The sequence below is a fragment of the Hypanus sabinus genome, chromosome 28 (assembly GCF_030144855.1).
Source record: "Hypanus sabinus isolate sHypSab1 chromosome 28, sHypSab1.hap1, whole genome shotgun sequence".
In the NCBI taxonomy this organism is placed as follows: Eukaryota; Metazoa; Chordata; class Chondrichthyes; order Myliobatiformes; family Dasyatidae; genus Hypanus; species Hypanus sabinus.
This window is the reverse complement of record NC_082733.1, coordinates 13044589-13068316: the sequence shown is the minus strand read 5'-3', so window position 1 is coordinate 13068316 and position 23728 is coordinate 13044589. Positions and strand designations below refer to the sequence as shown.

At 40.0% G+C, this 23728-nt stretch overlaps 1 protein-coding gene across 4 annotated transcripts; it reads left to right on the top strand.

The window, feature by feature from the left end:
• The first annotated feature begins 1918 nt into the window (after positions 1-1918).
• Positions 1919-22819, top strand: stard5 (StAR-related lipid transfer (START) domain containing 5). 4 transcript variants are annotated; one of them, XM_059952640.1, is made up of 8 exons: positions 1921-3635; positions 10958-11007; positions 12775-12907; positions 17425-17542; positions 17938-18031; positions 18603-18656; positions 20953-20999; positions 22302-22819. In XM_059952640.1, the coding sequence occupies exons 1-8, from the start codon at positions 3546-3548 to the stop codon at positions 22313-22315; spliced, it is 600 nt and encodes a 199-aa protein (XP_059808623.1). In that variant the 5' UTR covers positions 1921-3545; the 3' UTR covers positions 22316-22819. The 4 variants fall into 4 exon arrangements, with proteins under 4 accessions (XP_059808620.1, XP_059808623.1, XP_059808624.1 ...); XM_059952637.1 differs by lacking the exon at positions 22302-22819 and having other exon boundaries at positions 1919-3635; positions 20953-21628; XM_059952641.1 differs by lacking the exon at positions 18603-18656 and having other exon boundaries at positions 2432-3635; positions 22302-22818.
• Positions 22820-23728: the final 909 nt, after the last annotated feature.

The window sequence follows — 23728 nt, the reverse complement described above, 5'->3', positions numbered from 1 at the left end:
CTGTGATTAAGGGAGGTATAGTTCCCATACCAGTCAGGATGCTCTCAATGGTGCCCCTGTAGAAAGTTCTTAGGATTTGGGGGCCCATACCAAACTTCTTCAACTGTCTGAGGTGAAAGAGGCGCTGTTGTGCCTTTTTTACCACACAGCTGGTGTGTACAGACCACGTGAGGTCCTCGGTGATGTGGATGCCGAGGAATTTGAAGCTATTTACCCTCTCAACCCCAGATCCATTGATGTCAATAGAGGTTAGCCCATCCAGAGCCTGTGGCATGTTGAATTGTCAGGTGAACAATTAGTTTTTGGTGTACTGCTGATCATGGTTGTTCTTTGGGTGCTTTGCTATTGCTTGCTGGGTGGTGAATGCTAATGGTTTTTGCTGAAGTGGGGTCGGGGATGGGAGGGGTGATGCTTTGCTGCTGCTTGTGCCTGGGAGAGGGGAGTAAGGGGTTTTTGGGGTTGTAATAATTTTACTGTTACTCACTCTTTGGGGTACCCTTCTGTTTTTATGGATGTCTGCAAAGAGCAAAAATTTCAGGTTGTATATTGTATACATTCTCTGATATTATACAGAGCTAATGAACTACTGGAATAAATAAGAGAAACCAGAATATGTAGGATATTTGTACGTCTAAAGCACCCGATATAGTGTTGCTCAAAGGTTATTAAACTTAGACCATGTGGAATTGGGGCCAACAAACTGGCATGGATTGAGGATTTGTTATGGGGAGATAACTGAATTAGATTAAATGGTCATTTGCAAGTTTGAAGATTGTTGCAAGGGGAGTGATTCAGGGATAGCAGCGCCAACCATTCACAATCTATACCAGTGTTTTGGATGAGAGAACTAAATGTAGACTATCCAAGTTTGCCAGTGATGCAGAGCGTGGTCATAGTACAAATTGTAAGAAAGATGCAGAAAAGCATCAGGGCAAATGAACTAGCTAAGTGAATGGGTGAAGACATGGCAGGTAGAAAAGTATGTGAAAAAAATACGAGGTATCCACTTTGTTAAAAAAAATAGAACAGTAGATTATTTATAAATGATGAGAGATTGAAAGGTGCTGCTTTTCAAAGAGATAAACACGAGATTCTGTAGATGCTGGAATCGAGAGCAACAGCTGGAGGAACTCAGCAGGACAAGCAGCATCTACAAAGAACAAAGAATACAGCACAGTACAGGCCATTCAGCCCACAATGTTGTGCCGACCCTTAAACCCTGCCTCCCATATAACCCTCCACTTTAAATTCCTCCATATACCTGTCTAGTAGTCTCTTAAATTTCACTAGTGTATCTGCCTCCACCACTGACTCAGGCAGTGCATTCCACGCACCAACCACTCTCTGAGTAAAAAACCTTCCTCTAATATCCCCCTTGAACTTTCCTCCCCTTACCTTAAAGCCATGTCCTCTTGTATTGAGCAGTGGTGCCCTGGGGAAGAGGCGCTGGCTGTCCACTCTATCTATTCCTACAGAAAGGGATAAGCACTTGACGATGGCAGGTTGAGACCCTTCATCACAACTGGAAAGGAAGGGGGAAGAAGCCAAAATGAGAAGGTGGGGTAAGTGCAAGAGGACAAGCTAGAATATGATAGGAGAAGCCACACAGCTGTTTAAAGGGACCTTGTATTCGAATCAGTTGAAAGTTAGTATGTAGGTAACTGGGAACAGAAATGATACGTAGGCCTTTATTAAAAAGGATTTTGAGCACTTTGCTCTTATTTTGCTATAATTATATAGTGCCTTGGTCAGATCACATCAGAGGGATTGTGAATAGGTCTGGTCTGCTTTCTTCTTAGGCAGTCTCTTCGGATTAGGATAACATGCTTCCATCTAAGTTGTGGAAGCTGTCACTTGGCTGATAAAACAATGTGGGAACCACACAGTCTTCCACTGATGGGACAGGAGGCGTCTGACAAGGCAGCAGGTAGCCGCCTGCTCCTGACAGAAGTACCCAATACTATTCAGCATGCTGTTTCTTCACTTTCAGTTGTCTTGAGCTAGGGATTCCCAAGTGTCACAAAGTGTTGGAGGGTATCAACTGGCTAAGAGGCATCTGTGGAGGAAAATGGACTGCCAACTTCAAGTCAAGACCCTTCAGCTGGACTGAAACATAGAGGGCAGCTAACAGCATATGGAGGTGAAGGGAGGGGTTGGACCAAAAGCTGGCAAGTGATTCCTGGATCCATTAGCGGAAGGGTGACAGGCAGATGGAAAAGGGAAAAGACACTCCAGGCACTGACCAAATCTTGGATCCTTTCCTGTATTTCTCTGGCCAGATTTAATGAGGTTAAAGTCCTCTATTAGGTGACCCCTTGGCCTCCACATTTTCGGAGGAAAGAGCCTTGGTTGTTTCAATCTTTTTTGACAGTTGTACCCTATCAACCCTGTAAGACCTTGAATGCTGCTAAATCCTTTTTTGCTTATGGAACAAAGGTGCAATTTAAATACGTAATTATACCTGATTTGAAGACACTGTCATCCCGTAGAAACTTGACAGTCATTTGATACAAAGCAAGCTTCCACAAGACCAACAAAACCGCAAAAAGACAAATTTTTAAACGTTACCTAAGTGAAAAGATATCATCATCACACAAGGAAAACATCAGTTCTTCTTTGTTATGTTTTAAAACAGACCAGGCATGGTCTTTGTCCACCCATTCTGAAGAACAGAATCCCTGGCTATGCAGAGTTCCCCCACTCTTGTACCGAGAACGTTAATTTAGATTATGCAGTTGTGCCTGCCTCCGGACCAGGAATTGAAACTGAAAACGCAATCATGACACACCAACAAACCAAAAATTGCAGACATTTCTCTGTCCAGTCGCCTTTTAGCCGCTGATAGGGGACGTACACGTATTAACTCTCAGAGAACTGGATGTCTTCTTTTAACTGTACGAAGCATTGTTGATGGCGTATTTTTTTGCACAAAATGAATCAACGGCTCTAAGTAACCGCACCACCAAAAGAACATTCTTTTCTATGTCTCACACAAAAAAAAATGACGATCAGGAGAGTGTTGACACTTTCCTGAGAGGCAGCTGACTGGCTGAGAATAAGTGGCACCATCGTTGCTGCCTCTGGCATTGAGCAACAAGGAAGCTTAGCTGGGGGGGGAGGAATTCCCTGACTGAGACAAAAAGTGGGAGAGGTATTCGCCCATCAGGTGGGAACGCCTCTGCATCGCTCGCACCCTCATTGCGAACCCATGCCACTCGCTCTCGCACCTCATCGCCCGATCACCGGCCGCCTCATCTCCCAGCCCCGCGGGGGCGGACGCTCTCCTGCGGTACCTGCCGGGAGTTGTAGTCCAACGGCGTTGAGCCCTGGCTGCTGGCGGCGAGCAGGGAACTTCAACTCCCAGAGCGCAGCGCGGCGCGGCGCCGGCAGTGCGAGGATGGGAAAGCGCGGCAGACGCCGGTCGCCGGGCGGAGAGGCTGTTGAGGGTGGTTTCTGCAGTCTGTGGGGTGAGTCTCGGCTGCGGGCCAGGTGAACCGGCTTCACCTCCTCTCAGAGTGAAGTCGCGGGCACGGCGTCGATGCGGTATGAATTACAGAACGGTGGCGGACTCGGTGGCCGAGAAGCTGCTGGGTTACAGCAGGGATGACAGCGGCTGGAGGGTTTGCAAGAGGACGGTGAGTCGTGGGGGGGAACGGGGAAGGATGGAGGGAGCGAGTGTGCAGCAGAGCCGGTACTTCTGCTGGGCTCAAGCGTCGGAAACTGCTTGGTTTTGCGATTGTTGCTTTTCAAATAATGTTGTCAGCAGCTACTGTGTTTTTGATTTTGTTTTGAAACCAGTTTGTAGTATTGAAAATCAAAATAGAAATTATCGTGTTTCTAACGTTTTGTTTAAATCAAAATGTGTTAACTGTCATTGTTTGAATGGATGCGTCCTTTTCAAGTGCAAGTACCGGGTCACCTTGTTGAGAGAAAGGTCTTCCTTTTGACGAAGTGTTTCACTTAAAACAGCAATGGTTTTGACAGCATCTGTTGTGAAGTTGTATATGGTGAACCCTGCCTTGTTTATTCTAATTGGATGTTTTGGAGGAAAGAAAATAACCCAAAATAAGAAATAGATTGTATCTGTATAATGTAATTTTAGTATCACATAGTTTTGCCTATTGTGAGTATCTCCGTCTTCCAGAGTTTCTTTTTCAATTTATCTCTCTCTGTCTAACCTTTGCCCTGACGTGATATGTCACTACTGCTACTAAGGCAGGCCCTCAGGATCTAGATTGACTATCCTTCACTCCGGTTTGGACTTTAGATACGCCTGTTGAGCGAATACGTTTCCCATACGCCCCCAGAGATGGGGTAGAATGTGCTTGCCCACTATGCTGCTATGAGCAGCAGTGAAAGTTCCCTGTGAGGGGACATGAGGTTCTCATTGCCACCTGGAATGCTGCAGTCATGGGCTCGGGATTTCAACCATGAAAATGTTACCTTTCCTCACAAAGATTTTGAAAACAACTTTGAATTGTTTTCTCTATCCAGCTGATTATCTCTTGCCATGTCAGTTCTAAATATGGTGCCTATTTCAGTAGTCTGGTGTTGGGAACCAACATCAAAGCCAGCAGAATACAAGAGGAGATTCCGCTAGCTTACTTATCCTTCCGGAGATTTGGACCATTTCCCTGTACAGTCCCTTGGAAGTGTAGAGAAGGAACAGGCAGTGAAGTAAGATGGATACCACTGCTGCTTAGTAGCTCATGAGCTCTGTGAGCTCTAATCTTATAATACTCTTCCTTAGGCAGCTAAAGTTTGCTGGCACACTGAAGGTGAAGATTAATGTCTGCTTTCATTGAGAAATGTTTCCTGAAATATGGGAAGTAGTCAACAATTTCCACAGGTCGTGCTGTGTACCTCTTTATCACCTGATGATGCTACTGCACAGCGTTTGTTGATTTGCAAATGTTCAACATAAAGTCTGTTCTCCTGTTTTCTTCAGAAGACAAGTTGTTGATGACTTGGGGCTTAGCCTCCAAATGAGCAAGTGCCATCAGCAAAGTGCAGCTCAGTGACTAAAGTTGGAAAGTGGGCCAGCTGTTGGAGGGAATCACCAAAGCTGAATATCCTTATCTGCCCTATAAATTGCTCCACTCCATCAGTAATCCTGTTGGTGGTAAAGTGCAGGACTGTAGTGAACAATAGACAATAGGTGCAGAAGTAGACCATTCGGCCCTTCGAGCCTGCATCGCCATTTTGAGATCATGGCTGATCATCTACTATCAATACCCGGTTCCTGCCTTGTCCCCATATCCCTTGATTCCCCTATCCATAAGATACCTATCTAGCTCCTTCTTGAAAGCATCCGGAGAATTGGCCTCCACTACCTTCTGAGGCAGTGCATTCCAGACCCCCCACAACTCTCTGGGAGAAGAAGTTTTTCCTTAACTCTGTCCTAAATGACCTACGCCTTATTCTCAAACCATCCCCTTTGGTACTGGACCCTCCCAGCATCCGGAACATATTTCCTGCCTCTACCTTGTCCAATCCCTTAATAATCTTATATGTTGCAATCAGATCCCCTCTCAATCTCCTTAATTCCAGCATGTACAAGCCCAGTCTCTCTAACCTCTCTGCGTAAGACAGTCCGGACATCCCAGGAATTAACCTTGTGAATCTACGCTGCCCTTCCTCTATAGCCAGAATGTCCTTCCTTAACCCTGGAGACCAAAACTGTACACAATACTCCAGGTGTGGATTCACTAGGGCCCTGTACAAATGCAAAAGGATTTCCTTGCTCTTGTACTCAATTCCCTTTGTAATAAAGGCCAACATTCCATTAGCCTTCTTCACTGCCTGTTGCACTTGCTCATTCACCTTCAGTGACTGATGAACAAGGACTCCTAGATCTCTTTGTATTTCTCCCTTACCTAACTCTACACCGTTCAGATAATAATCTGCCTTCCTGTTCTTACTCCCAAAGTGGATAACCTCACACTTACTCACATTAAACGTCATCTGCCAAGTATCTGCCCACTCACTCAGCCTATCCAAGTCACCCTGAATTCTCCTGACATCCTCATCACATGTCACGCTGCCACCCAGCTTAGTATCATCAGCAAATTTGCTGATGTTATTTTCTATGCCTTCATCCAAATCGTTAACGTAAATAGTAAACAGCTGTGGTCCCAATACCGAGCCCTGTGGCACCCCACTAGTCACCACCTGCCATTCCGAGAAACACCCATTCACCGCTACCCTTTGCTTTCTATCTGCCAACCAGTTTTCTATCCATGTCAATGTCTTCCCCCCCGATGCCCTGAGCTTTGATTTTACCCACCAATCTCCTATGTGGGACCTTATCAAATGCCTTCTGAAAATCGAGGTACATTACATCCACTGGATCTCCCCCGTCTAACATCCTGGTTACATCCTCGAAAAACTCCAACAGATTAGTCAAGATCATGCTGGCTCGGCCCAATCCTATCACTGCTATCTAGATATGCCACTATTTCATCTTTAATAATGGACTCTAGCATCTTCCCCACCACCGATGTCAGGCTGACAGGTCAATAGTTCTGTCAATTTGGAGAAGTACACTGGTGTGACACTTAGTTGACGTCGGTCTGCATTGAGATTGAGGGATCGACAGGATTCCTGTCATTCTAATCGTTGTGTGATCCTTTTGGAGATACTAAGGAGCAGAATCATATTTTAAACTGCCACTGATTACAGTGTGCATGCTTGAATTTTCATGCGAAATCTGTAATGTTTTTTTCTGTGGAAAATGATTGAATAAAAAGTAAGAAATGATTAAGTTTATATTCAACAATCCATGTTTCTGTTAGCTGTTCAAAGTACCACAAAACCAATATCAATTGTGTCAGGTCCATGTGACTCTTCAAATATAGGATGAGCTTTTTTTACACCCAGCCTCTTGAGCAATTCATCAATTGAATAATTCTGACATCTGTAACCATTACTTTCTCTGCAACAAGGTGGCAGAGTTATCACAGAAATAGTCATTAACGACTGATCTAATTGCTGTTACAGAAATGAGGCTGCAAGGTATCCAAAGCTGGGAACTACGTGTTCTAGGATAGTCAGCATTCAGGAAGGACAAGCAAACAGGGGAAGGGATAATATTCATCGTTAGAAATCATCTTGCTTAAGTAGATAAATTGGATTATTATTGTCATTTGCACCGAGGTGCAATGGGGGGGGGGGAGGGGGAACTGTTTTGCAAGCCAACCATACAGATCATTCATCTCATCAGTCCAATGAGGTAGTACAAAGTAAAAGCAATAACAGAATGCAGAGTAATATGTTAAATTTACAGAAAAAACACAGTGCAGGCAGACGATAAGGTACATACCATGACGACTTAGAATTAGAATTGATTGGTGTGGGACTAAGTATTAATCTGATGAATAAGGGGATTTGATATCTATGTGCAATACAGTAATTATGGGGGACTTTGATCTATATATCTGCTGTATTTGATTTATTATGGAGTGGACTTTGTAGTTCACGTTATAATCTGTTTCTGGTCACCCTTTTTTTTTGTTGCTGTTTTGGCCAATTTTGATCGGAGTGGCCTGCAAATAATGAACACTGAGCTGAACTGAATATGGATTCTTTCGATTTTGTGTTTTACATTCAGCGTTTTTCACTTTTTTTGATGCAGTTTGCACCATTTTCTTCATGATGGGAGGGAGGTGATGTCTTTCTTTGTACGGGTTCCATGGTTTTCTTTGTTTCATGCCTGTCTGTGGAGAATATGAAACTCAGGGTTGAATACTGCTTAATACTTTGGTAATAACTCTACTTTGAATTAGCACTGACACAGAACAAGTGAAACCTCCCAGTGGCCACCCATTGTAATTCCACTTCCCATTCCCATTCTGATATGCCCATCCATAGCCTCCTCCACTGTTGGGGTAAGGCCACACTTAGGTTGGAGGAACAATACCTTGTACTCCATTTGGGTAGCCTCCAACCAGCATGAACGTCGATTTCTCAAACTTCCAAGAATGCCTCCACCCCCTCCCCTTTCACCCTTTCCCATCCCCTTGTCCCTTTCTCATTTTATCTTCTTGCCTGCCCATCGCCCTCTAGTGCTCCCCCCCCCTTTCTTCTTTCTTCCATGGCTTTTTGTCTCTTTCACCAATCAACTTTCTAGCTCTTTGCTTCATCCCTGCCCCTCCAAACTCCACCTACTGCCTGGCATTTCTCTCCTCCCCCCCCCCCCCCCACCAACTTTTGAGATTTTTTTTCCAGCCCTGCTGAAGGGTTTTGGCCCAAAAACACGACTGTCCATAGATGTTGCCTGGTCTGCTAAGTTCCTCCAACACTTTTATGTGTTGTCCAATATAGAGGTTGAATTTCCAAACTGTATACAAGATAGATTTCCAGATCAGTATATTGAAGAACCAACAATGGAACAAGTTAGACTGTAGAAAAAGGAGGGATTAATTTGTAATGGTGACAGAATTTTACATTGCTTGAAAGTGATCCACTTTGAGTTTTCAATTTAATTTGGGTAAAATGTGAAGGGTAGGTTAGCTACAGCACAATTGGAAACCATATTGAAATGTAAGACATTCAGCATTTACATTTCAACATGAAATATTACGTAGCTTACAAAAATAGATAGTATTTAAGGGACAAGAGAGAATGTGGCCCATTCATGGATTAGGGGAAAATTTTTATAGTATTATCTGAATTCAGCAGGGGTTGACTAAAACATTGATAAATGGAAAGAAGAAAATGAGAACAAATCAGACAAACATAAAGACTATAGGTGCTTCCACCTACAAGTAAAATGGAAAATACTAGTGAAGGCTAATGTGGGTCCCTTACAGAAGATGGCTGAATTTACAATAGGAGGGTTGGAGGAAATTGCAGAGAAATTTATATCTCAAAAAGTAAATACATCAGTATTGGAGAACCAAGAGTTCAAGTGCAAATGATGAGGTAAAACAAATTCACTCTCTAATGAACCAGAAAATGCTAGGACCTATTGACATATTTTGGTTCTGTTAGCTATAGCAACTGTGGAAGTTCTGGTTATGATCTTCCAAAATTGTCTCCACATGGAAAATAATCAGAGGGATGCAAATTTGACCCCATTATCTCTAAAAAGGAGAGAAAACAGAATGACCAGACTGTTAGCTGTTACCAATAGTTGTAAAAAGTTGAGAGTCAGCAAGGGTTTACAAATGGGATAACATATTTTACTAATCTGGAGTTTTTTTTGTGGCCGTATCTGGTAGTGTGGATGAAGGGAATTCAGTGGATGTGATACATTTGGATTTTCACAAGACTTTTGTTAAGGTCCCATCAATGAAAACGGATAGAATGTGTGAAATCTGGGTTTGCGTTCATGTGGATTGGGAGTTAGTTATCAGAAAGAGAACAATGATTAGGAATGAATGTATCATGCCAGCTTGAAGTGCCTAGGAATTGGTGTTTGGGCTCCAGTCATTCACTTTGTATCAGTGATTTGACTGAAGGAAGGTTAACTGAGAATGTGAAACTAAGTGTAACTTGGAGTAATGATGATGCAAAAAAGTGAGTTTTTCTTTTTAAGTAGTAGAAGATGGAGAAATGTTGATATCCAAAGGGACATTTGGCTCAATCATTGAAATCAAGCATCGAACAGTTTGAAATGAAAATGGCACATTGGACTTTATTGTAAGAGGATTTGAATATGAGAGTCGATGTCTACTTTGTGAGTTTATTCTTGGAGTACTGATTGCCTTATCGAAAGGAGGGTGTACTTACAATCAAGGTAGTGCAAAAAAGATTGACCAGAATGGTTACTAGGATAATAAATATGTCAGGTGAGGAAAAATTTAGTAGGCCAAGTTGGGCCCCTGTTGTTCAGAGTTTAAAACAATGAGAAATTATGACTAGATTGAAAAGTATTTTGTCAAGTACTCGGTGTTTTTTTACATACTAGGAGTCTGGAGCTTGAGGTCAGTTTCCAAATAAATGAATGAACTAGTTTGGATGGAACTAAGAAGAAAATCTTTTCACCTGGAGATTTCTTCCCTGGATGTCTCTGGCTGATAGATTCATGGGTATTAGGGATTAGTGGGAAAAAATAGGGAAAGCAATGATCTTGTTGAATTGTAGAATGGATCGGAAGGACTGAGTGGTCCATTCCTGCTTCTTTTGTTCTTCGTTCTTTAGTTTGTTGTTATAACTTGTGTTTTTTTTCTAAATGAATAGCAGGTGTGCTGAACCTTTATCTATTAACTATTGAATCCTAAAATATATCAATCTACCAGTGTAGCCCAAAAACTCGTTGAAAAAGCTATATTAGTTACATGTCCTAATTCAATTTGCTACAACATGTAACAAACAAAATTTGGCACAAGGCTGGGGCTTTCAGGAGAGATCTTGGTTAGAGGTATAAGGGCCTCCTGAAACATGAATGAGGGTTGTGCATACCTTTTATTATTTGTTGCTTCAGGTATATTTGGGCCTCCTTTGGGATAAAAAGAAATTCCTTTGCTATTACTTAAATTTTAAATCAGAGTAACAAAACTAGTTGGCTTAAAGATTCAAACAGTCAGTTTGCTGCTTTGAACTTTTTTTGAGCAGAACAAAAGAGAAACAAGAAATAGGAAGTTAGAAGTTAAATGATTGGTTTTTAATTTGGACTTCTCTGGTCAAAATTTAGCTACTCTTTAGAAAATGGGTGTAGAATTTATCCATGCCCATTTCTAGCACCTGTTGTCACATCAAATCAACGACTGCTGCTGTCCTGAGCCTACAGCAACTTTAAAATTCTTTCCAAAAGCAAATGAGGGAGTACTAATGTGACAGCAGATTTTGTGTTAATGGGATTAATCACTTCCATTATTTAGCCTAGTTATTTTGAACCTAAAATAACATTTTATTTCTTCTCCTTGCCATGATTAAAAAGAATGCATATGTTTACTTGTGTTTTGATATTTTCTGTACAAAATACAATTTTTTAAAATCTGTTTCTCTTTGGTAGAATGATGTTTGTGTATCCTGGAGGCCATCATCAGAATACTCTGGAAACTTGTGAGTATGGAGAAATGTATACTTAAAGAAATTGCCCTCTGAGAGTAGTTCTGCTTAAATGAATTGTGCCTTGTCATCCTACAATGTCAGCTGACATATTTGCAGATCATATGTGAATGTTAAGCATAGAATTAATTAGTGCAGCGTAATTCTTTCTGCATTCAGAAGTTAGAAGGGTATTAGATATGTACAGAAACTCCTATTGTGCTAAGTTTACCAAGGTCACAAGATATTGGATTTCGAGAGGCTTTGACTCTTGGTCAGAATCTTGACATGGGATATTTAAATGTGGAATTGATGTGTGGAAAAAGCTGATATCTGCAATGGGAACTGAACTTCAGGGTTGTCATTTTAAAACAAAACCCACATAGTTCACTAATGTCCTTCAGAAGAGGAGACATGGCATCCTGGACAGATCTAGATTATTTGAACGAAACCCACCTAGGTGAGTTCCCAATGATGGGTATCTGCTCAAAATGTTGACTGTTTATTCCTCTCCTTAGATGCTACCTGATCTCCTGAGTTCCTCCAGCATCTCATGTGTGTTGCTTCACCAATGTATTTGATTCCATAATTATCTCCAGACGTAGGCTATAGAGTTAATCTGGGGGTGGATACTGCCAGCTTTGCCAGTACTGTCTATATCCCATGAATTTATTCTTTAAAAAGCCACAAAGCAGCATTTCACATAGGGGAAAAGACTGAGTCAGCTCAATCACAGTTTTCCAGAAAGCAAATTGTTAAGGGAAATGGAGTTGAGGCTCAGAAGGAGAGGAACTTGTCCTGTCTACATGATCTATTGAGTTGATCAGGAAGCATGTTCTGAGTTTTCAACAGTACTTTGCAGAACTCTACATATCACACCTGTCCCTTGGTATTTTCTCAACCTGTAGCCTATGTCTGAAGACTAGTATCCTAGTATGTATTTTTTCAATATATTTGGCTAGTTCCTACATGTGTGATTTTGAAATATTTATCTAATCACTCAGTTAAATTTGGAGTTTGCTGTTTGCAAATATTTGAATTGAGTAAGATTAATGTTCTGGCTGTACCAATGTCCGGAGCCTGAAAAGAAACCTGCTGGGAGGGAGATTGCCAATGATGCCAATTAAATGTTAATTTGCATGATACTTGCCATAGAAAAAGAAACTTCAGGGAGATGTCATTTTGAAACAAGGCTTTAAGACAAAGAAGAGTTAGTGAAAAAATTGCTGGACACAAAAGGTGGTTTTCAAGGAGGGTACTATAAGAACATGGAGTAATAGAAGCAAGCTTGGGCCATTCAGCCCTTTATGCCTTGTGTACTATTGAATAAATCATACCTGTTCTTCTCCTTCTTGTCCTTGATGGCTGAACCACTTGATGAGCCACTCAGGACAGATGTAACAAGTTTGTACCTTTCACTGACATTAATTGGAAGGAGAGACTGAAGACATTAGATGATTGTTTTAAACTGGGTATGTTGGGTGCCCTGGAGAAACTGTTGTCTCCATATTCACTGCTGTGTAAAGCAGCATGCAGTTACAACCCATTATTATTTTCATATTTGACCATCATAAATCCTAGAACTAAAAATATGTGGGAGCACAGGTCAGGCAGAATAGAACTCCAGATCAGAAATAGACGGTACTCTTAACTGCAAAAATCATCTTTGTTTTCTGCACTAAAACATTTAATCAATTTGAAATTCTCCTAATTTTAATTGTTCTTAAAAATAACAGTTATTCTAATTACCTTTTCCCTTTGTTGTTGTGGTCTTTGATTCAGGTACAAAGGTGAAGGGACAATTAAAGCTGCACCACGTGAAGTTTGGGAATGTCTGAAACCAGTGCCTGATGGACTAAGGGTGAATTGGGACAAAAATGTGAAAGTGTTTGAGCTGATTGAGACTATTGATGATGTAAGTTTATTGGCCATAATTGATTTAGCTTGCAAGAAGAATTTGCAGTTTAGTCACTCTAGGTAGTTGTTTGGCAATAATTGCTCGCTTAAATGGTATTGAGTATGCCTACGAGAAAATCAATCTCATGGTGACATGATAAATTTACTTTGAAACCCATGACATGTACATTATATAAGTTAATGACAGCCATGTGTCCAGGTATACTACATCTGACATTTGAAGTCTATGTTATCTCAAGATGGTGCCATCCTCTCACTGAACAAATTTCAGAGAGAGATACGGCACAGAAATAGATCCTTCAGCCCACCAAGTCTGTGCCAACTATCAATCCCAGCCATTTTAACTAATCCCACATTGAGCTCTTTATTTTCCTCCCTGTATTTTCATCAACTTCATCTAGATTCAACCACTCATACACTGCAGCAGGGGTTTCCTGGGGTCCATGGACCCCTTGCTTAATGGTATTGGTCCATCACATAAAAAGGGTGGGAACCCTTGCACTAGATACAAATTACAGTGCCATCTCTGGGATGTGAAAGGAAGCGTTTTCGGTTTTGATAACTGAAAATGCTAGAGTCGGTTATCAAAGATGTGATAATAGCACATTTGGAAAGAGGTGAAATCATCGGACAAAGCATGGATTTGTGAAAGGAAAATCATGTCTGACGGATCTTATAGTATTTTTTTGAAGATGTAACTAGTAGAGTGGATAGGGGAGAGCCAGTGGATGTGGTATATTTAGATTTTCAAAAGGCTTTTAACAAGGTCCCACACAGGAGATTAGTGTGCAAACTTAAAGCACACGGTATTGGGGGTATGGTATTGATGTGGATAGAGAATTGGTTGGCAGACAGGAAGCAAAGAGTGGGAGTAAACGGGACCTTTTCAGAATGGCAGGCAGTGACCAGTGAGATACCGCAAGGCTCAGTGCTGGACCCCAGTTGTTTACAATATATATTAATGATTTAGACGAAGGAATTAAATGCAGCATCTCCAAGTTTGCGGATGACACGAAGCTGGGCAGCGGTGTTAACTGTGAGGAGGATGCTAAGAGGATGCAGGGTGACTTGGATAGGTTAGGTGAGTGGGCAAATTCATGGCAGATGCAATTTAATTTGGATAAATGTGAAGTTATCCACTTTGGTTGCAAGAACAGGAAAACAGATTATTATCTGAACGGTGGCCGATTAGGAAAAGGGGAGATGCAACGAGACCTGGGTGTCAATGTACACCAGTCATTGAAGGTAGGCATGCAGGTACAGCAAGCGGTGAAAAAGGCAAATGGTATGTTGGCAATCATAGCAAAAGTATTTGAGTACAGGAGCAGGGAGGTTCTACTGCAGTTGTACAAGGCCTTGGTGAGACCGCACCTAGAATATTGTGTGCAGTTTTGGTCCCCTAATCTGAGGAAAGACATTCTTGCCGTAGAGGGAGTACAGAGAAGGTTCACCAGATTGATTCCTGGGATGGCAGGACTTTCATATGAAGAAAGACTGGATCGACTAAGCTTATACTCACTGGAAATTAGAAGATTGAAGGGGGATCTTATTGAAACGTATAAAATTCTAAAGGGATTGGACAGGCTAGATGCAGGAAGATTGTTTCCAATGTTGGGGAAGTCCAGAACGAGGGGTCACAGTTTAAGGATAAAGGGGAAGCCTTTTAGGACCGAGATGAGGAAAAACTTCTTCACACAGAGAGTGAATCCGTGGAATTCTCTGCCACAGGAAACAGTTGAGGCTGGTCCATCAGCTATATTTAAGAGGAAGTTAGCTATGGCCTTTGTGGCTAAAGGGATCAGGGAGTATGGAGAGAAAGCAGGTACAGGGTTCTGAGTTGGATGATCAGCCATGATCATACTGAATGGCAGTGCAGGCTCGAAGGGCCAAATGGCCTACTCCTGCACCTATTTTCTATGTTTCTATGCAAGAGCACCCAGAGGAAGCCAGTACAGCCCCAGGGACAACATGCAAATTCCACACAAACAGGGCTTTCCTGTTACCTTGCACCTGCTCAGTCTTGTCATGGTGTAAGAATTGAAGGTTAAGCTGTCACATCTGCCACACCCCACCTTCTAGTTTGGTTGTCCTTTGCCCAGTTTGATTCCTTCTACACACATTTCAGTTTCAGTTTAGTTCATTCAACTCATTATGTCATTGATCATTAGTACCTATTTGATATCTTTTTTTACTCATGCACTGGGCTTAGATACCTTCAAATAATCAAGTTTTTATTTGAAAAGTGTTCTATTAATATGTTACTTTCTTTAATGAAATACAAGCAATTCTCTGTAACATTAAATTTTTTGGAAAATGAACATTAGGAAATCTAAAATTTGCTCTTTTCCACTGATGCTCTAATGCAGAAGACAAAAAATAAACTTCTAAAACCAAACTTATAGTAACAAAAATCTAGCATGCCTAGGCCTTTTGCACAGTACTGTAAATGAACAGGACAAAAAAGTGGATGGGTGGATTAGCAAGCTTGCAGGTGATATAAAGATTGGTGGTGTTATGGATAATGTAGAGGACTAGCAAAGAATACAATGGGATATAGATATGGGCAGAGAAATGAAAGATGGAGATTAATCTGGGCAATTGTGAAGTGTTGGAGCTTGGTAGGTCAAATGCAAAGAGACAGTTCATAGTTAAGATCAAGACCCTTAATCGTGGTGTTCATAGCTCCCTGAAAGTGGCTACACAAGTTGATAGGGTGGTTAAGAAGGCAAATGGCATGCTTGCCTTTTTAGTTGAGAATTAGTTCAGTAGTCAAGAAGTTATGTTGCAGCTTTATAAAACTAGTTAGGCTGCATACAATTCTGGTCATCCCACTATAGGAAGGATGTTGAGGCTTTGGAGAGGGTGCAGAAGAGGTTTACCAGGATGCTGCCTGGTTTAGAGGACGTGTGCTATCATGAGAGGCTGGACAAAATTGGATTGTTTTCTCTGCAGTGGCAGAGTCCAAGGAAAGATCTGATAGAGATAAGATTATGGGAGTCATGGATAGAGTGGACAGACAAATTCATTTTCCCGGGGTTGAAATGTTTAATGCAGAGGGCATGCATTTAAGGTGAAAGGGGTAATTTCAAAGAAAATGCGAGGGATGAGGTCTTTTTTTTTACATAGAGAGTGCGTGCCTGGAATGTGCTGCCTGAGGGGTTGGTAGTAGCAAAAACATTAGGTACTTTTAAGAGATATTTAGATAGGCACATGAAAGTGAGGAAAATGGAAGGATATTGGCCATTGTGTAGGCAGAAGACATTAGTTAGCCATTTGATTTCTAATTAAATTGGTTCGGCATAACACTGTGGGCGAAAGGGCTTGTTCCTGTGCTGTTCTATAGTTTCGAGGTGATTGAAGGAAAGTATGGTGGGGGGGTGGTAAGTCCTTTATATAAGGAGAGCAGTGGCTGCGTGGAATGCCCTGCCAGGGGTGATGGTCGAGGCAGATACATAAAGAACACTTAAACTCTTCAATGTATCAAAATGGATGATACAATAATGGAAGGTTATGTAGAAGGGAATGGTTAGATTAACTTTAGAGCAGGTTAAAAGGTCAACATAACATTGTGGGCTGAAGGGCCTGAACTATGGTAATGTTCTATTCCCTGATCATGGTTTTCCCATCCATTTAGTTTTAAAAGCCTCTTTTGTTTATCCCTTCCCGGGACATTGGAAGACACAGCTAAAACCTACTGTGAGCTCTTAATTACTGTAAAGACCTTCCCATTTTAATGTACCTAAATTAGGTATCAGACTGCTTAATAGCCAGTGTTTTGCACTCCTGTTTATTAGTACTTTGCAATGTATGCCCTTAATCCAAAGAATACTGTTTGTGGGTTTTCTTTTAAGAATTGTTCAAATCAATTGATAACTACCTTCATATTCTGAACTGCCTTCACGATCTTCAGCGTCCTTCCAGACCATATGTCTGTAGTTTATCTGTCCTCCTTGTCTGCTGCCCTTTTTGCTTACTGCATTGCTAGCTACAAGCTTTGCATGTCCACTTTTAGTAGCGTCTTCATGTTCCTTTCTCTGATTCTGCTTTCTTACTGTAGTCTGACATGCATCATCACTCAAAGGATTCTTACTCCGCCTCTGATGCAGATCACTATTTTTAAATTTGAATTGTGCTGCAGCCTATAATTGACAAACAATTCTGATTAATTTTGGTTGTTTTTAAATACTGGTAATGATCTAAAAGTGCCCAATAACTGCCATGTTAGCAAGTGAACTTAATGACCAAATCCACATAGTACAAATAAGTAATATTATGTGATGTCTGCTTATAACTATCAAGCATTTTTATTCAAGAGGAAATGTTTTGAAAGTGGCAGTATTTTGAAAAAAATGTGCTATTTTTAAAAAAGAAACTGCAAATAAAGCCAAATATTTAAGAAAAATGGTCTATTTGAGAACTTGGCTGAACATATGTGGAAAAAAATGTCATATCGTAACTACTCAACAGACGTGCATGATGAATGAATTCCTGACTGTTTGCCCTGTATCCCTCTAGACCATGTCTGTGTGCAGGACTGTTACACCATCAGCAGCTTTGGGCATTATCTCCCCAAGAGACTTTGTGGATGTCATTTTAATCAAACAATATGAAGACGGAACGATATCCTCAAATGGTAACTAACACACGGCCTGTTTAACTGAAATGTAGAAATGGGGTCAAAACAAATGTTCCAGTGTGGAGGTTTCAGAAAAAAAATGTCTTCAATTCCTGTTACTCAAGCATTATGAATATTTAATGAGATTCAAGGAAGTGCCCACAAATTCAGGGTAGTGTGTTCACACTTAAAATGACGCAGACGCTCACTGTAATAACAATTACAAACAGGTAATGGGCCTGGCTATAACTATCATCTGTGAGTGAATACATGTTACAAATTCAAATATAATTTGGTTCATACAGTACCGAACCACAGTGCAGGGCCCTAGGATCTAACAAAATAAGCCTGTGTGGTTTCAGTGTTTTGTGCCACTACTGTTTGAAGTGACAAGCATCCTTTTTTCTTCACAGCTACTAATGTGGAGCACCCTGGCTGTTCTCCTAAACCTCATTATGTTAGGGGATTCAATCATCCCTGTGGCTGTTTCTGTGCTCCCATTCCTGGGTAAGATACCTTTTTTAATTTTTCTAGATTTTTTTCATTGAAAATTGTTCCTTTCTTCCCTCAAATAAGTTTCTCAGTCAAAAATATTGTATATTTTTCATTTTATTGAGGATAGATTAACCCAGTTTCTGTTATGGGTGACCTTAAACTTTAGGATTATAAATCCAGCATTATTCTGGTACAATTATAAATTTGGACCAACTGGTTTAATGATGAATGAGATTTGCATTATCCAAGAGCAAGAGTCCAAAACTCCTACAAAAGGTAATGGGATTTGGCCCAGTGCAACATCCTCACTACCCATACCATGCTCTTTTCTTGATGGCAGCAGCGAGAAGATATAAATGCCCCAGGATTTGCACCACCAGCTTGAAGAACAGTTACAACACCTCAGTCATCAAGTTCTTAAACAAAAGAGGATAACTACATTCATTCTATTTCCTACAAACAAAGTTCTCAGTTTAAGGACTCTTTAACTTTCTAACACACTTGTTATTTATTGCTATTTAGTTATATTTGCATTTGCACAGTCTGTTGTTCATTAATCTTGTTTACAATTGCTGTTCTTTAGATTTGCTAAGTACGCCAATAGGAAAAAGAATCTCAGGGCTGTATGTGGTGACATGTATGTACTCTGATAATAAATTTCACTTTGGAAACAAGATTTTTGTCACAAGCTAACACAGATGTTTTAAACTAAATAAGTAGGGCATGTCAATCAAGAGAAATGTCTTTAATAAGAAACAAGGGAGCTGTGTAGGGAAAGTGAATGGGATAAAGGTAACTAAATTGATTTAAGAAACCTAGAAAGAGAAGTGCATATACACAAATAGTATCCAGATGAGAAAAGTTGTAATAAGACGAATAGGGTCAGAGGGAAAAAATGCTGACTAAAAGTGTTAAAAAGACAAATATAAAGGCGTTGTACCTTAAAGCATGAAGCAATCATAAGAAAGCAGATAAGTTAATAGTACAATAGAAATACAAGAGACTGTCAATGCTGGAATTTGTAGTAACAAAAAAACTGCAAGAGCAACTCAAGTGGGCTAGGCAGCATTTGTGGAGAGAGATCAGCAGTTAACATTTTGGGTCCAGACCCTTCATCTGGACTACAAGGTTGAGAGGGGGCAGCCAGTATAAAGAGGTGAGGAGAAGAGGTGGAAAAAGTTCTGAAAGTGATCAGTGAATCCAGGTGAGGAGGGTTGATAGGCAGGGAGGAGAGAGGAGTGGGAAAAGCATCGGAGGTGATGGGTGGAGACAACAAAGGGCTACAGATAATTAAATCCAAAAGGAAGAGAAGGTGGAGCATGGAATCAAATAAAGGAGGTGATGTGCACAGATGGGACAGTAGGGCGATGGAGTCCAGTGGGAGGAGTGTGCAGATGATGGACAGATAGTGGAGAAAGAAACAGGACAATAGGGTCAGGGTCAGTTTTCCCTCTAAGGTGTGTGTGCGCACACATCTTTTGCTACTAGAGCACAAAGGAGTTTCAACTGCATAAAAAGTTTTCACTTTATCTTGTTGGCATGTTAAAAATATTTCATAATCACATTTCCCTTTCTGAATTCTGCTGCGGACAATGTTGACAATGTGGAGTTTGCAACGATTTGTCTGCAGATTTTAGAACTGGCTTATTTGTATTGTTTTTATTGAAGAAATTATTCAGTGTGCACATGTTGTCACTGGAAAAAGAAAATTGCACAGCATACTGGTCATTACAAGTTAGTGGGGACATTGATTGGGGCGGATGTAGGAAAAACTGAATAGATCAGGAGGAGAGAGAAAATAGATACCTTAAATAGTGATTACAGAGATATAGCTGCAAGGTGGCCAGGCCTGAGAGCTGTACAGCCATGGATATTCAATATTCAGGAAGGACAGGTAATCTGGGAAACAAGGTGCAGTGTGTTGAAATTGGAATAATGTTAGAAAGGATGTTGTTGAGAAAACTGAGATATAGAATCAGCTTGGGTGGAACTTGGAATCACTAGGGCAGAAAACATTACTGTGAATTATGTATCGGTGTCCAGACTATGGTAATGAAGAGGGTGGTACCAAACGGGACGTGGAGACGTGTGCATTAATCTCCAGTACTGTACTTAGTTCCCACATAGACTGATCAATAATTACTTTTAAATCTTTCTATATTTCAAAAAGTGCAAGTCATTATTAGCATTCAGGAATGTGGACAATGTGCCTGAATGCTTCTTAGGCCGCACCTAAGATGACTTGCTTACATTTCCAGTTCAGAGAAGTGGATGATGCCTAAAGTCCTGAGATGTGCATCAACTGCTCACAATTTAGACAGGGCAAAGCTTTGGTCCAATGACTAGAGGATCTGAGTACAAGACATTTTACTGTAATTAATATAGGGCCTTTGACGTGACTGTGCCTGAAATAATGTGTACTGTTCTGGTTTCCCTACCCAAGATGGCAGGATGTACATTCCATAAAATTAGTGCAATAAATTCACCAGTTTAATTCCTAGCTTGGAGGGAATTGCCACATGAGAAGCAATTAAACAAAATCGTGCCCGTTCCTATGAGCATCAGAAGAAAGGGTAGATCTTTTTGAAATATACCAATATTTTTGCATACTGTCAAGGCAGATGGCAGGATTTTGTTTTCCTTGGCTGGAGTGACTAGAAACAAGGGTCTCCGTCTCAAAGTAAGGGATCCGTTTAAGGGATTTGAGAAGAAATATCTTCACTTAGAGTAGAGTGACTCTTGAATTTTGTATCAGAGTACTGTAGTGTCTTATTTGCTGAATGTATGGATTCCTGGATAATTAAGGGATATGGGATTAATACAGCAAAGTGGGGCTGAGGTAAGAGATCAACTGTGATATTGAATGTCAGAGCAAGCATAGGGAACTAATTTGCCTTCTCCTATTTCTTATTGTGTATTTGTCTCAATTTTAGGGAGCCACGAAAGACCCATTTGACTACATTCTTTCAGACTGACCTGGGTGGGTATCTCCCACAGTCGGTAGTGGACTCTTTCTTTCCATCTAATATGGCTGAGTTTTACAGCAATCTGTCAAAAGCTGTGAAGACTTTTAAAGCCTGATGAATCTCAGTTTTCTGCACGTCTCCTCAACAAACCTTCTGATTTTATTTTTGCTGCATTGAAGATCAGTTTTTGATTTGAAGATATGTTTGGATTGATTTTTCATCTTTTTGAAGAGAATAACAATTCCACCATTATTTTAGAACAATGAATAGAATGGAGAATGAGTTTGAGTTAAACATGAGGACCAAAAATAATATGTTTATAGACATTATTAATAAATTAAAGCAGAGCTATTTAAATTTTCATTAATTGGGTATCCAATTGAGAATATCTTTATGTACTTAGATTTTTAGTACATTTTAATCTTGGACCAAAATTATTAACTTACCCAGCAATGAATAATATACAATTTTATTTTTCTAATTGTATAAAGCACAGTGGTTAGATCAGCAAATAGGCCCCTTTATTTAAATAAGTTGGATATCCTATTTGTCAAATGTAAAATGAAAAGGATTGATCACTGCAAAATGTGTTGTGACATGTTGTTCAGAACTTTGTCATTACAATAAAATAAGCACTAGTTTTGTTTTGCTATTTTCAATGGCATTATGCCGGAGTAGAACTTGAATTACAGAGCAAGGAGTGTCATGGTGGCTGGATTGCATGATCATAGGATATATTTGTGCCTGGAGCAGAAACAGCATGTACTGCCTGGATGGTCTGAGTTCTGATTCTTAAAGGCAATTCATGTGATGAATCTGTAATATAACTCTTCAAAACATTGAAATTATAGAGTGCAGTGGGCAGCCATTTGGCTACAGTATCCATGCCAATAAAAGGTGCATTTACTTCTAGAAGACTATGTAGTGAATTACTTATTTAAAAACTAAGCCACTTTCCAAACAGTATTTGGCAACCATGTTTGCCATGGAGTGATGAGGACGGCTCAGGTTTTTAAAAAAAAACGAACTGTGGGGTTTAAGCTGAGAATGAAAAATAGTGGAGAAAATTATTATTTTCAACCCAGAGTATTAAAAGAAATAACTTTAGAAATTAATAGTTTAATCGCCGTCTTCCCAACTCTTAACTTGGGCATTGTGCATTAGAAAACTACCATTGTTATACCACTAATGTCTGCAGGATAACTACAGTTGGAAAATAGTGAATGGAATCTTAAGTTCAGGAAGCATTTGCAGATACTACAACAGACCTCGAGTGCAAGAGTGCCACAAGTTTTAATAAGTATTTATTCTTCCAGATCCCCAGTGTTAGCATTCACCAGGAGGACTCCACAGAGTCAGTATATTTATTCCTTCAAGCAACATGTTTCCTAGTAATGTGCTATCTTGCATGTAAATGGTATAATTAATATTGTTAAATTTGTTGAAGTGCTCCAAGCAGGAACATTTCCATTTGTATGAATGTTTTTAATTGCTGCATCACTACTAGCACCAACTCTTGGTGATGTGAAATATTCCACAGGTATGGAATTTCATTAAATCTGAATTTTACCTTATTAATGAAAGGTGGGTTAATTTGCACAGTTTTAATTCTGTAAACTTAGGCCAGTGATGTGATGCCTTTTTTCTCAAAAAATAACTTGCACTTTTTTAAGGTTTAGTTTTGGATTTAATTGTGACCAAATCACTTATTTATTTGGAAGTGTTGAATTTCATAACTTCATAAACTGGAGAAATTGTTGTCCCTACAATGTGTACTTGAAATTCATGCAATAAACATTCATAATTCACATGCTTGCACCCTGACTGTTGATTGCGATCTATCTGCAGTTTCAAATACACTTTGTTGACAGTGTTCAAAGAAAGTCTTTAAGTAATACCATTATTGACCGGTCTGCTGTTTTCAAATAGTGGGGTTGTAGAAAGATTTTATAAAACTGCTTTTTAACTCTGCTTATAGCTGAAAATGGATGACAGTAAGCTGTATTACTAATTTCAATATACTCCTGGCCTTAAGTTTGGTCTGTCTGAAAACAGCAATACAGGTAGTAAATTGGGTAATTTTGTCATTTCAAATTATCAGCTTGCAGTACCAAAAGGTCAGCCTATAAGTGCTATAAGCTGGTAAATGTATCTTTATTTCTGTGCTGTAATAAAATTGTTTACTTAACAGAAATTAACTACTTTCTAAGTGATTTAGAAATTATCAGGAGATGTTATTTATGTAGTTTACAGAAACCATTCAATATGGTTTTCTGTGTGATTTTTAACAAAAATGAAATCTCAAGAGGTAACCTAATAATGAGTAGAAATGTAGTGTGGAAATAGATAACTAGTCTGTGTTTGTCTCTGATGAAAGACTGCATGAAAACACTCTCAAACTCAGCACTATTATCTATTAGATAGGATCATTGAGATGAATGCTAACATTGCATTTGCCTTCCTTACTACCAACTCAACTTGCAAGTTAACCTTTGGGGAATACTGTACTAGGACTCCCAATAAATTTTCCCTTCCTTTTCTCACTCAAGTAAAATCTCTTTTTTAAAAAAAATCCTACATTTTTTAAAATTTGCTTGATTGTCACTGAATACAATAAGGTTTGGCTGTTCGTAAGGTTTGGCTGTGGTAAAAATGTTACTCATATTTAAGAACTTGCATTAACCAAGAATCAGCCATGGTTCAACAATAGTACTTGTAGCTCTGAGCCAGAACATTCCTCTCA